The sequence below is a fragment of the Hemiscyllium ocellatum genome, chromosome 26 (genome assembly GCF_020745735.1).
Source record: "Hemiscyllium ocellatum isolate sHemOce1 chromosome 26, sHemOce1.pat.X.cur, whole genome shotgun sequence".
Taxonomy (NCBI): Eukaryota; Metazoa; Chordata; class Chondrichthyes; order Orectolobiformes; family Hemiscylliidae; genus Hemiscyllium; species Hemiscyllium ocellatum.
This window is the reverse complement of record NC_083426.1, coordinates 136,546-151,559: the sequence shown is the minus strand read 5'-3', so window position 1 is coordinate 151,559 and position 15,014 is coordinate 136,546. Positions and strand designations below refer to the sequence as shown.

Sequence of the window (15,014 nt, the reverse complement as noted above, 5' to 3'; positions counted from 1 at the left end):
TAGGGATTCAGAATTTTGAATTATTGGGACCTTTTCTGGGGCACAGGTGACCTATCCAAGATGGACAGGTTTCACCTAAACTGGAGGGGGATCAACATCCTGGTGGGGAGATTTGCTTGAGCTACTCATACAAGGGTGGGATCCCAAATAGTAGTGAGATGAAAGTGAAAGTTGAGGCTAGTACTGAAGTTAGGTGAATACTTTAAATAGACAAGGCAGACAAGAGCACAGCAGGGAATGAGGTGTTGGGGAGAATCTGCTATCGGGGTACCTACATTGGGGCTAGGGAGGGGAGCACCATTATTAAAGCAGACACTGTCAGGTACCAGCTAAAACACAGCCATGTAAAGTAAACCCAGCCACTGCAGGACTGACTGCCTGAGGCCACATTCCTTGGGGATTAGAACATGTCCGTCAGTTTCAGATCATCCTGTTACAATCTCATTGTTAATAAAGGAAACCGGTAACTATCGGATAGTGTAAATCGCACCGATACTACACTTGATTGATAAAGTACTTGCTAATGCCTCCGCTGACGTCAAACTCATTCAGGTCCTGTGTTAAATGATAATACCTGTATATTCAACTATGGAGAACTATTGTGAACGCCCAGACAGCCAGGCGCATAGCAATGAGGAAACCCTTCCAAACAATAAACTTTTAAATTACAAGATCGGAAACTGCTAAACCCAGGATGTCTACCCATTGTTCAGCACAGCAGGAGCTGGACAGGTATCTCGGGGCAGCCAATAGAGACACTAATCCCTTCACAGACAGGTAAACTGACCAATGAGAGAACCGAACGAGGGGAACCTGACCGGGAACTCGAGGAAGCGCGAAGTATAACTGCACCAGATCCGAAGAGAAAGACAGAACGCCTTCTCCAACGAATTTGCATGCTTTTGAATTCGTTGTATAGTTTGCCAGTCTTGATTCTGTAATAAACGGTGTTTTTGCTCCAAACTCTAGCCGGTTTGATCTCTCCTTCCAATGAACACGTGGAGACGAGACCATTCGGTTTCCGTCCCAACAGAGGGAAGATTGATGAATGAAACAGTATTTATTTCAATGCAAGAGACCAGCCAGGTAAGACAGGTGAATTCATGGTAAGGATGGGAACATGGGTCTGGGATATCCTAACTATTACAAAAGCATGGTTGAGGGAGGGACAGGACTGTCAGCTCCATGTTCTGAGTTACAGATGCCATTTGGAGGTTAGAAGAGGAGAAAAAAAGTGGGGGGTGGGTGGGGGGAGCTGGTACTTTAATTAAGGAAAACATTACAGCAGTACTTAGAGTATATTTCTGAGGTATTCTCCATTGGGGCTGTATGGGTGGAACTGTGGATTAAGAGTGATCACTTTGATAGGATTGTACTATAGCCCCCCCCCCCCCCTCCCCTATAGTCAGTGGGAAATTGAGGAGCAAATATGGAGGGAGATTGTAGATAGCTGTTGAATAATAGGGTTGTAATAGTACAGGATTTTAACTTTCTAAACATAGACTGGAACAGCCATACTGCTAAGGGCTTGGACAGGGAGAATTTGTTAAGTTTTCTGGAAACAAATCTTAATCAATATGTAAATGATCTACGAGTGAAAAAGCAAAACTTGATCTCCTCTTGGGAAATAAAGCAAGACAGGTGATGGAAGAATTAATAGGGGAGAACTTTGGGACCAGAGACCATAATTCTAATAGTTTTAAGATAGTCATAGAAAACTAAGTCTGGTTTACAAGTTAAATTTCTAAATTGGAGCAAGGCTAATTTTGATGGCATTAGACAGAAGCTTTCAAAAGTTGATTGGGGGAGGTTGTTCGTAGGTAAAGGGACATCTGACAAGTATTAGGTTTTCAAAAGCGAGATTACGGGTTCAGAGCCAGCATGTTCCAGCTAGTGAGAAAGGCAAGGCTGGCAGGAATAGGGGACACTGGATGACTACAGATTTTGAGGCTATTAAGAAAAGGAATTCCTGATTAAGGGCTTTTGCCAGAAACGTCAATTTTCCTGCTCCTCGCATGCTGTTTGACCGGTTGTACTTTTCCAGCACCACTCTAACCTTGACTCTAATCTCCAGCATCTGCAGTACCACTTTTGCCTAGTTGTCTAATGTACTTCAGCAAAGTATTCAACAAGATACCACATGGCAGAGTGGTTAGTAAGGTTAGGTGGTTAGTAAGTGGAATCCAGGAAGAGCAAACCAACTGGATATTAAAATTGGCTTGACGGTAGAAGACTATCAGGTAATTAGAACATAAAACAATAGAGCGCAGAACAGGTCCTTCCACCCTCAATGTTGCGCCGACCTGTGAATTATTCTCAGCTCGTCCCCCTACGCTATCCCATCATCATCCAAGGATTGTTTAAATCTCCCTAATGTGGCTGAGTTAACTACATTAGCAGGCAGGGCATTCCACGCCCTTACCGCTCTCTGAGTAAAGAACCTGCCTCTGACATCAGTCTTAAATCTATCACCCCTCAATTTATAGTTATGTCCCCTCGTACAAGCTGACGTCATCATCCTAGGAAAAAGTATTTCACTGTCTACCCTATCTAATCCTCTGATCATCTTGTATGTCTCTATAAAATTCCCTCTTAGCTTTCTTCTTTCCAATGAGATCAGACCCAAGTCTCTCAGCATTTCCTCATAAGACCTTCCCTCCAGACCAGGCTGGCACAAGGTGCGGGGCCCGGCATATAGTTAGACTGGGACAAGGTGCGGGGCCCGGTATAGTTAGACTGGGATAAGGTGTGGGGCGCAGTATATAGTTAGACTGGGACAAAGTGCAGGGCCCGGTATAGTTAGACTGGGATAAGGTGTGTGGCGTGGTATACAGTCAGACTGGGACAAGGCGCGGGCTAACTAAATCAACAGGGACATTTACTATAAACTGACCGACTCCCTCAGCTGGTAAATCTCCTCTGCACCTTTTCCAACGCTTCCACACCCTTCCTGAAATATGGGGACCAGAACTGTACACAATATTCCAAGTGTAGCCATACTAGCGTTTTGTATATTTCCAACATGATATTGCGGCTCTGAAACTCAATCCCTCTACCAATTAAACTTAACACACCGTATGCCTTCTTAAAAGCACTTTCAACCCGAGTGGCAACTTTCAGGGATCTATGTACATGAACTCCAAGATCTCTCTGCACATCCACACTATCAAGAATCTTTCCATTGAGCCAGTACTCTGCCACCCTGTTATTCTTTCCAAAGTGCATCACCTCACATTTAGCTGCATTGAATTCCATTTGCCACCCCTCAGTCCAATTCTGCAGTTTATCCAAGTCCCCCTGTAACCTGTAACATTCTTCCAAACTGTCCACTACTCCACCGACTTTAGTGTCATCTGCAAATTTACTAATCCATCCACATATGCCTGCGTCTAAGTCATTTATAAAAACGACAAACAGCAGTGGTCCCAAAACACATCATTGTGGCACATCACTAGTAACCGGACTCCAGGTTGAATATTTTCCATCAGATATCACTCGCTGCCTTCCTTCAGAAAGCCAGTTTCTAAAACAAACTATTAAATCATCCTCAATCCCATGCCTCTGCATTTTCTACAACAGCCTACCACGTGGAACCTTATCAAAGGCTTTACTGAAGTCCATGTACACCACGTCTTCTGCCCTACCCTCATCTATATAGACCATAGAACATAGAAAAGTACAGTACAGAATAGGCCCTCTGGCCCATGATTTTGTGCTGAGGTTTAATCCTAATGTAAAATATAGTAACAACCTACGCAAACTTCAACTTACTGCTATCCATGTGCATGTCCAGCAGTCGCTTAAATGTCCCCAATGACTCTGCTTCCACCACCACAACTGGCAACACATTTCACACATTCACAAATCTCTGCATAAAGAACCTACCTCTGATGTCTCCTTTATACCTTCCTCTTAATATCTTCAAACTATGACTCCTCGTACCAGTCAATCCTGCCCTGGGGAAAAGTCTCTCTCTATTCCACGTATTATTTTGTACATCTCGATCAGGCCTCCTCTCTTCCTCCTTCTCTCCAGAGAGAAGAGTCCGAGCTTAGTCAACCTTTCTTCATAAGGCAAGCCCTCCTGTCCGGGCAGCATCCTGGTAAATCTTCTTTGCACTCTCTCCAAAGCCTCTGTATCCTTCCTATAGTAGAGCGACCAGAACTGGACACAATATTCCAAGTGTGGCCTCACCAGGGACTTGTAGAGCTGCAGCAAAACCTCGTGGCTCTCAAACTCGATGAGCCAAAACACTATATTGCTTTCTTAACATCCCTATCCACTTGGGTGGCAACTTTGAGGAATCTATGTACTTGCACACCAAGATCCCTCTGTTCCTCCACACTGCCAATAATCCTATCTTTAATCCTATAGTCAGCATTAGAGTTTGACCTTCCAAAATGCATTACTTCGCATTTATCCAGGTTGAACTCCAACTGCCATTTCTCAGCCCAGCTCTACATCCTGTCTATGTGCGCTGCAGCCTGCGGTAGCCCTCTATATTATCGACGACACCTCCAAACTTTGTGTCATCTGTAAATTTACTAACCCACCCTCTACCTCGTCATTCAAGTATTTATAAAAACTACAAAGAACAGAGCCCTGCGGGATTCCACTCAACACTGACCTCCAGGCAGAATACTTTCCATCTGTAACCACTCTCTGCCTTCTATCAGCCAGCCAATTCTGAATCCGACAGCCAAAACTCAATGTATCCCATACTTCCTGACTTTATGAATGAGCCTACCAGAGGAACCTTATCGAATGCCTTGGTGAAGTCCATATACACCACATCCACTTAGGATTTCCCTACTACCCTTCTTGAAAAGAGAAACAACATTCGCCTCCTTCCAATCCTCCAGTACGACTCCAGTGGAAAATGAGGAGGCAAAGATCTTCATCAGCGGCTTAGCAACCTCCTTTCTCACTTCCTGGAGCAGCCTAGGATAAATCTAGTCTGGCCCTGGGAACTTATCAATCTTAATGTTTTCCAAAATTTCTAGCACATCAACTTCATCAATCTTGATCTGGTCAAGGCTGTGTCCCAGCTTCTCTAAGTTCTCATTCACAACAAGATCCCTTTCCTTGGTGAAAACTGAAGCAAAAAACTCATTTAGGGCTTCCCCTATCTGCTCAGAATCCACACAGAGGTTCCCTCCGCTATCCCTGATCGGCCTTACCTTCTCCCTGATCATTCTTTTATTCCTCACAGGAGTAAAATGCCTTTGGGTTCTCCCTAATCCTTCTTGCCAAGCCTTTTTCATGCCCCCTCCAGATTCTCCTCAATCCATTTCTGAGCTCCTTTCTAGTAAGCTTGTAATCTTCTAAAGCTGTGCTAGATCCTCACTTCCTCCACCTTATGTAAGCTGCCTTCTTCCTTTTGACAAGAAGCTCTTCTGTTCTCGTCATCCAAGGTTCCTTAATCCTATCCCTTCTCACCTTTCTCAGAGGAACAAATATATGCATCACTCGCAACAAGTGCTCCTTAAATAGTCTCCACATGTCTGCTGTGCCCTTTCTGTGGGACAATTGCTTCCAGTCTGTACTTCCCAACTCCTGTCTGATAGCATCATAATTTCCTTTTCCCCAATTAAATATCTTCCCTTGGTGACTGCTCCTTTCTCTCTCCAAGGTTATGGTAAATGTGAGGCAGTTGTGATCACTTTCACCAAAGTGTTCTCCCACCACAAAATCTGACACCTGCCCTGGCTCGTTGCCGAGCACAAAATCCAAAATGGCCTCTCCCCTCATTGGTCTGTCTACATACTGAATAAGGAAACCCTCCTGAACACACCTGACAAAAACGGCTCCATCCAACCATCTGCACTAAGGAGTTCCAGTCAATATTGGGAAAGTTGAAATCACCCATAACAACTACCCTGCTACTTCTGCATTTTTCCAGAATCTGCCCTCCTAGGAGATCTTCAATCTCTCTCCTGCTTTTAGGTGGTCTGTAGAAAACCCCCAATGCGGTGGCTGTTCTCCTGCTGTTCCTAACTTCCACCCATACTGACTCAGTAGACAAACCTTCCTCAACAATCTTCATTTCTGTAGCTGTGATGCACTCTCTGATTAGCAATGCTACACCCCCTCCTCTTTTTCCATCCTCACTGTTCTTTTTAAACTTCTAAACTCTGGCACATCAAGCAACCATTCCTGTCCTTGTGGAACCCACATCTCCATTATGGCCACAAAATCGTAGCTCCAAGTAGTGATCCATGCTCTAATTTAGTCACTCTTATTCTGGACACTCCTTATATTAAAGCAGACACACTTTAACCGATCCCTTTGTTTCATCGTATGAGAAAACTTCCTGATGGATTCAATACATCCTGTCACTGTCCCATATGCAGCTAACCCCATATCAGACATGTGGTTCTGATTCCCACCCCCCTGCCAAACTAGTTTAAAACCTCCCAAATCACACGAGCAAATCTCCCACCCAGGACATTTGTACTCCTCCAGTTCAGGTGCAACCCGTCTTTCATGCTTGGTCACTTTCTCAAAAATCTCAGCGAGGTTTGTGGGACACTGCCTGCCCTTGACAAATCCATGTTGACTATCTGAAATCAAATTGTTGCTTGCTAGATGATAATAAACCTTATCTCTTATAATCCTTTCCTACAACAGAAGTAAGGCTCACTGGTCTATAATTACCTGGGTCATCTCTACTGCCCTTCTTGAACAAGGGCACAACATTTGCAATCCTCCAGTCCTCTGGTACTAAACCTATAGACAATGACGACTCAAAGATCAAAGCCAAAGGCTCTGCTATCTCCTCTCTAGCTTCCCAATGAATCCTCGGACAAATCCCATCTGGCCCAGGTGACTTGTCTACTTTCACTTCTTCTAGAATTGACAACACCTCTTCGTGGCTAACCTCGATCCTTTCTAGTCTAATGTCTCTTATCTCATTCTTCTCCTCTACAATATTCTCCTTTTCCTGAGTGAAAACCGATGAGAACTGTTCGTTTAGCACCTCTCCGATCTCCACAGTGACCACACTCAACCTCCCACTTCTGTCTTTGACTGGCCCTATTCCTCCCCTAGTCATCCTTTTATTCTTCATATACCTATAGAAAGCTTTAGGGTTCTCCTTTATTCTATTTGCTAAAGACTGCTCGTGTCCTCTCTTTGCTCTTAACTCTCTCTTTAAATCCTTCCTAGCTGATCTGTAACTCTCCATCGTCTCACCTGAACCATCTTGTCTCATCAACACATAAGCTTCCTTCTTCCGCTTAACAAAAGATGCAGTTTCTGTAGTAAACCACGGATCTCTTACCTTATCACCTCCTCCCTGCCTGACAGGGACATACCTATCAAGGACATGCAATACCTGTTCCTTAAACCAGCTCCACATTTCCATTGCCTGCATCCCCTGCATTTTGCTACCCCATTCTATGCGTCCTAATTCTTGCCTAATCGCATTATAATTGCCCTTGCCCCATCGATAACTCTTGACCTGTGGCATGTACCTATCCCCTTCTATCACGAAACTAAACGTAACTGAATTATGGTCACTCTCTCCAAAGTGCTCACCTACAACTAAATCAAACACCTGACCTGGTTCATTATTAAGCACCAGACCCAATGTGGCCTCCCATCTTGTCGGACCTTTGGCAAACTGTATCAGGAAACCCTCCTGTACACATTGGACAAAAACTGATCCATCCGACGTACTAGAGTTATAGGATTTCTAGTTAATGTTGGGGGAGTTAAAGTCCCCATAATGACCAGCCTGTTTCTTTCACTCCTACCCAGAATAATTTTGCTAATCCTCTCTTCCACCATCCTATTGATTAGATTAGACTTACAGTGTGGAAACAGGCCCTTCGGCCCAACAAGTCCACACCGACCCGCCGAAGCGCAACCCACCCATACCCCTACATTTACCCCTTACCGAACACTACGGGCAATTTAGCTTGGCCAATTCACCTGACCCGCACATCTTTGGACTGTGGGAGGAAACCGGAGCACCCGGAGGAAACCCACGCAGACACGGGGAGAACGTGCAAACTCCACACAGTCAGTCGCCTGAGTCGGGAATTGAACCCGGGTCTACAGGCGCTGTGAGGCAGCAGTGCTAACCACTGTGCCACCGTGCCGCCCTGGAGCTCTGCAGAGGCCTATAAAAAACTCCGAACAATGTGACTTCTCCTCTCCTGTTTTTAACCTCAACCCACACTACCGCAGTAGACGAGTCCTCATCAAAAGTTCTTTCAGCTACCGTTTTACTATCCTAGACGAACAAGGCCATACCTCCCCCTCTTTTACCATCTTGCCTGTCCTTAACGAAAGACCTAAACCCTGGAACCTGCAACATCTATTCCTCACCCTGCTCTATCCATGTCTCCGAAATGGCCACAACATCAAAGTCCCAGGCACCTATCCATGCTGCAAGCTTACCGACCTTATTTTGGATACTTCTAGCGTTGAAGTTGACAGGTTTCTGACACTGAGGCTCAGATGGGAAGGGGAGAAAATAGAAAAGTGCTAGTGGTAGGGGACTCAACAGTAAGACCGATTGACAGAAGATTTTGTGGTCAGGAATGGGACCCCTGGAAGGTATGTTGCCTCCCCGGTGCTAGGATCCGGGATGTCACCAATTGGGTATACAGGATTTTGAAGGGGGGAGGGTGAGCAGCCAGCAATCATGTTACATATTGGCACCAATGATATAGCCAGGAAAGGGATTAAGGATCTGAAAAATGACTACAGAGCGCTAGGTTGAAAGCTGAAGAGCAGGACGAGTAGAATAGTGATCTCAGGATTGCTACCGGTGCCACGAGACAGTGAGGTAAGGAACAGTCAGCAAGTGCAGCTTAACACTGTACTGGGATTGTATTCATTGTGGAGTTTAGAAGATTAAGGGGAGTTTTAATCGAAACGTACAAGATAATACATGGCTTGGAAATGGTGGACGCTAGGAAATTGTTTCTGTTAGGCGAGGAGACTAGGACCCGTGGGCACAGCCTTAGAATTAGAGGGGGTCAATTCAGAACAGTAATGCGGAGACATTTCTTCAGCCAGAGAGTGGTGGGCCTGTGGAATTCATTGCCGCAGAGTGCAGTGGAGGCCAGGACGCTAAATGTCTTCAAGTCAGGGATTGATAAATTCTTGATGTCACAAGGAATTAAGGGCTACAGGGAGAATGCTGGTAAGTGGAGTTGAAATGCCCATCAGCCATGATTGAATGGCAGAGTGGACTCGATGGGCTGAATAGCCTTACTTCCATTCCTATGTCTTATGGTCTTATGGTAACACGTGGCTGCGAGGCTGATGCAGGAGGGAGGGCTTCAGATACTTAGATCAGATGAAAGACTCGACAAACAATCTAGGTCTTTTTCAATATATAATTTCAGTTACACCACACCATAAACTTTTGCTATAAATTCTGTGTCTTACAGTTGTGTCCTCCACAACCACCTGATGAAGGAGCGGCGCTCCAAAAGCTAGTGCTTCCAATTAAACCTGTTGGACGATAACCTGGTGCTGTGTGATTTTTAACTATGGTGTTTTGGCTTTCATTAATGGGGGAACAAGTTTAAGAGCCGTGAGGTTTTGCTGCAGCTCTACAAGACCTTGATGAGACCACACTTGGAATATTGTGTCCAGTTCTGGTCATCCTAATACAGGAAAGACACAGAGGCTTTGGAGAGGGTGCAAAGAAGGTTTACTAGGACGTTGCCTGGACTGGAGGACTTGTCTTGCAAAGAGAGGTTGACTAAGCTCGGACTTTTTTCACTGGAGAAGGAGGAAGAGAGGTGACTTGATTGAAATATACAAGATAATGAGAGGCATAAATAGAGTCGATAGCCACAGACCTTTCCCCAGGGCAAGATTGACTGGCACGAGGGGTCATAGTTTTAAGGCATTAGGAGAAAGGTATAGAGGAGACCTCAGAGGTATGTTCTTTATGCAGAGAGTTGTGAATGCGCGGAATGCATTGCCGGCTGTGATGGTGGAAGCAAAGTCATTAGGAACATTAGCGACTGCTGGACATGCACATTGATAGCAGTGAATTGAGGGGTGCATAGGTTAGGTTTTTTTATTTTAGATTACAAATACAGAGGATCCTCGATTATCTGAATACCAATTATCCGAAAATCAGATTATCTAAAGGAGATCTCGAGGTCCCGAGGCAACATTACATCAAAGACATGTTCCCAACAGTGATCGCGGGGTGCAGTGTTGGACCAGGTTGGGGCTGGGGAGTGGGGAGATGTTGGGGGCAGGGGGTGGTGTTTCACGGGAGGCAGGAGCGGTGTTGCACAGAGTTGGGGGCGGGGGGCGGTTTTGGACAAGGTTGGGGGTGGGGGAAACACTGTTGGACAGGGGTTTGGGGGCATGGATCAGTGTTGGGGGCAGGGGGTGCGGTGTTGGACAAAGTTGGGGGCAGTATTGGGGGCAATTTTTTCATAGAGGATGATACATGTATAAAACGAACTACCAGAGGAGATGGTAAAGGTGGGTATAATTGCAACATTTTAAAAGACATTTGGACAGGAATAGATTAGATTAGATTACCTACAGTTTGGAAGCAGGTCCTTCTGTCCAACAAGTCCACACCGACCCTACAAAGAGTAACCTACCCAGATCCATTTCCCTCTAACTAACGCACCTAGCACAACGGGCAATTTAGCATGGTCAATTCACCTGACCTGGATATTTTTGGATTATGGGAGGAAACCGGAGCACCCAGAGGAAACCCCCACAGACACAGGGAGAATGTGCAAACTCAACACAGACAGTTGCCTGAGGTGGGAATCAAACCCAGGTCTGTGGCGCTGTGAGACAGCAGTGCTAACCACTGAGCCACCATGCTACCCCTCTTCAACTCTGATCTCCAGCATCTGCAGTCCTCACTTTCTCCCAGTTGAAATGGAGCCAGGCACACTTAAAGATGGATCCTGCAGGAGCTGTAGCCAGGGCTCTGTCAGCAGAGGACCAAGTACAGACAGAGAGGCATGAAACACTCAGCAGCTCCTCCCTGACAGACAATAGCCCCAGCAACTAGTACGTGCTTCAGTCACAGCAAACATCCAGGCCTCCAGAGCCACAGCCAATTTCCAGTTTCCTTCCTTAACTATACCGACTACCTCAAAGTGCAAGGGTCACAATGGAGAGTGTGTCAAGACTGTAGCCCTAACAAACCTGCTGGCCACTGAGATACTGGAGCTGCTTGGCAACGTGACCTGGGACAAGAATATCATCAGTATTATTCCCTGCCATCTAGATGTTGGCAACTGCAATGGATAAGGAGCCCAAAAAGCTATTGGGAGGTTTCAGCATAGCCCAAAGCGATAACCTGCCTAACACCCAGACCATGTGCTACCCAAGAAAACCAATTATGCCAACAAGGAGACTGGATGAGCTGGAACAGCAATACAGTACAGACACCTGAAATTAAAGGTGCAGCTCCTTACAGATTCTGTTTCCTGTCCCTATTGCGCATCCAAACAAAATACAAGAGGCAGATCTTCCTTGAATTATTTTTGCCTCTGGCATTAAGTTTTCAGGTTCTGGATTAGTGGTGCTGCACAGCAGTTCAGGCAGCATCCGAGGAGCAGTAAAGTCAATGTTTTGGGCAAAAGCCCTTCATCAGGAATACAGGCAGAGAGCCTGAAGGGTGGAGAGATATCTCTGCCTGAATTTCTGATGAAGGGCTTTTGCCCAAAATGTCGATTTTACTGCTCCTCGGATGCTGCCTGAACTGCTGTGCTCTTCCAGCACCACTAATCCAGAATCTGGTTTCCAGCATCTGCAGTCATTGTTTTTACCTTTATTAAGTTTTCAGGGGCTACTTCTAATGTTTCCATGGTAAATTTGTATCTGTTCCCATACATTTTAAATCCTGCAAGACAAGCACACAAGGAGAAGGGAATAAATGGTTGTGATGGTTGAGAAAGAAGAGAAGTGGCTCAAGTAGAGTATGAACGTTGATATGGTCTGGTTAGGCCAAACAGCCCGTTTCTGTGCCAGTAGTCATATGTGACCCTTTATAATCTACTCCATCAACCTCCATCATCCATTCATGCTCAAAGGAGCCAAGGCACAATGGAGAACACTCTTCATGCAAGGAAAGACACATCAGAACATTTTCTAAATGCCAAGAGATGAGAAACCATGGAGGAGAAATAAAATTGAGTGCCCAAAGATTTTCTTTCTGATAGTCACATTGAAAATAAATGAAAATACAAGAATTTTGCTTGTGCAAATATTTGTGCAAGCAAATCATCAGTATTAATGGCACCCGATTTGGTCAATGCATGTCCCTCTCACCTTGTGCTCTCGGCGAGCCCGTTTCTGCTGCTGCTCTATTAGGTCAGAGGCAGATGCTGGTGGTGAGGCAGCTCTCATGTTACGGATCACTTTGATGCTGTCTTCAGGGAGTGGTGGCAGACCAAGTGCCTCACGTTTCTTCACTTTAAGAACCTGCAAGTCTTCAAAGCCTCCTAGCGATAGCTATTAAGGAGCCAAGTAACAACACTGAATTAAGGATCTAAGAAGGATGAACTACTACCGTAACACTAAAATGCTAATATAAACTTGTGTTCATACTCACTGATTTTGGAATTTTGATATGGAGCCGCTGGTGTTTGACTGGGGTGGATAAAGTCTGAAGTCACACAACACCAGCTTATAGTTCAACAGGTTTATTTGAAATCACAACCATCTTACCATTATCTCTCTGCCTATGCATTCTGTGCCTGTGCTTCCCTCCACTTGACCTGAAGGAGCAGTGCTCCGAAAGTTTGTGATTTCAAATAAATCTATCGGTCTATAGCCTGGTGTCATGTAACTTCTGACTTTGGAATTTCAAACATGCACAAAGGGAACATTTCACACACAAATGAGATGGTTTGGTACATTTTCTAATCTATGAATGTGAACCCAAGCATTCATTCAATAATCACTGGCAACTGACATCTTACTCAAGTGCATTTGCCAAAACAGGATGCTCAACTTTCCAGAATAATACAAATGCCTCTAATTCAACACCCACTTGCCTGACATGTCAACGAGAGTTCATAGATAATAAAACAGTAACAAGGATCACAATATCATTGCATTGCAGCTCAGAGTCTGTGACCAATTTTAATGCTCTTGTTGGTTGATGAAACTAATTCAAAGCAAATATGGATTAAAATAAGGACATGTTTCTGACTTTATGCAATAGACTTTCCACCTAAACCAGTGCTAAAATTGCCGGTTTTTTTATTTACAAATGTAAAGCACAAACAAACCTCTTTAAATCACAAATACTAGTGATGAAAACAAATCGCCTATTTTACTAAAACTCACCAATACAGTTTTCCAAAGCAACAAGAGAACTTTCTTCATAGGGAAATGGGGAGCATGACCACTGCAGAATTTGGTCACCATCCCAAATAGCATAACTGAAAATGGTTCATTGTTGTACAGGGATACACCTTGGAAAAAGAAAAAGGCAATGTTATGTATTTGTACAAAGACAAATCTGAAACCAGCACAATAATGTAGGAACTCAATTGGTCTGGTAGCATCTATGGAAATAGCAACAGAATTAACATTGAGTCCAGTATGACGCTTTATCAGAACTTTGGAGATTTTGAGGTCAGTTTTCACATGAGCCAGGATTAATGCACACCTATCTTTAGGCTGCTTTCCAGAAATCCAGACTTCAATGAGCTATAAATTCCTCCAACTAAACACTGGTTGCACGTTATTTTCTATGACTGACTTTTGACTTTCAATTTGCATATATTTGACACTTTTCCATTCTCAACCGAGCCTCAGAAAAGATTTACAAGGATGTTGCCAGGGTTGGAGGATCTGAGCTACAGGGAGAGGCTGAACAGGCTGTTTTCCCTGGAGGGTCGGAGGCTGAGGGGTGACCTTATAGAGGTTTACAAAATTATGAGGGGCATGGATAGGATAAATAGACGAGGCCTTTTCCCTGGGGTGAGGGAGTCTAGAACTAGAGGGCACAGGTTTAGAGTGAGAGGGGAAAGATATAAGAGAGACTTAAGGGGCAACTTTTTCCACAAGAGGGTGGTACGTGTATGGAATGAGCTGCCAGAGGATGTGATGGAGGCTGGTACAATTGCAACATTTAAGAGACACTTGGATAGGTATATGAATAGGAAGGGTTTCGAGGGATATGGGCCGGGTGCTGGTAGGTGGAACTAGATTGGGTTGGGATATCTGGTCGGCATGGACGTGTTGGACCGAAGGGTCTGTTTCCATGCTGTACATCTCTATGACTCAGGCAGAACCCAGATATTTGGCAATTTTGACTTTCTGTTCACGAGAGAAACATCTGATCAAATCTACGTATATTGTCGCCAATGTAAACGTCGGCTTCAAAACACTAGCCTCACAACATCCTCGTGTCTTGAACCATTTGGGCCCCAACAGTTTCCCTATGCGACTTCACCTCCCTGTTGATCTACGGTACTCCTTAAAACACATGTTTAATTAGGCTGCACTCGTTGACTCCAAGCAGCATTTGCATTAACAGTGATATCGCTCATGCAGTAACTCTGAGCAACAAATGCAAACAAATGACAGTTTTTTTTGGAAAGTACATTGGGTAAGAGAAATAAAGTATAAAAACAAAAGTAAACTTTTTATAATTTTTAATATCTGCTTAAATAGTGCACACACATTCTAATGCATGGTTGGCAATCATGGTAGGTGTGTTGGTTTTACTTAACCTTTTAATCTTTCATGATATCTCCTTATTTGACTTAGCAGCTTATTTATTTTCTAACCATGTCACAGAAATACTGAAGACTTTTTTAACGCCTAAAACACTGGATAAATACATTAATCCAGTAATGGGGGAAACTAGAATACTTGATTTTACATTGAGTAATTAAGTCATAACGTACAAATTAACCAAGTTTAGAGACAACTGTTACTATCTATGGTCATCTGAATATGAACCAAAGCAATTTACGTATTCAGGTTGGGCCTTGTCTCACACAGTGTTTATTTAACCTGGAGAGAGTGATAGCATATTTGTATAA

The 15,014-nt window shown here is 44.3% G+C and overlaps 1 protein-coding gene across 1 annotated transcript in view; it reads right to left on the bottom strand.

Moving 5' to 3' along the window:
* Positions 1-15,014, bottom strand: part of LOC132828287 (striatin-interacting protein 1 homolog) — a 180,488-nt gene that overhangs the window by 106,056 nt on the left and 59,418 nt on the right. The window contains exons 8-9 of the mRNA XM_060845261.1: positions 13,306-13,433; positions 12,283-12,465 (exon numbers count right to left, since the gene is read on the bottom strand). Of these exons, the coding sequence (XP_060701244.1) occupies positions 12,283-12,465; positions 13,306-13,433 (311 nt within the window). The remainder of the gene's footprint in view (positions 1-12,282; positions 12,466-13,305; positions 13,434-15,014) is intronic.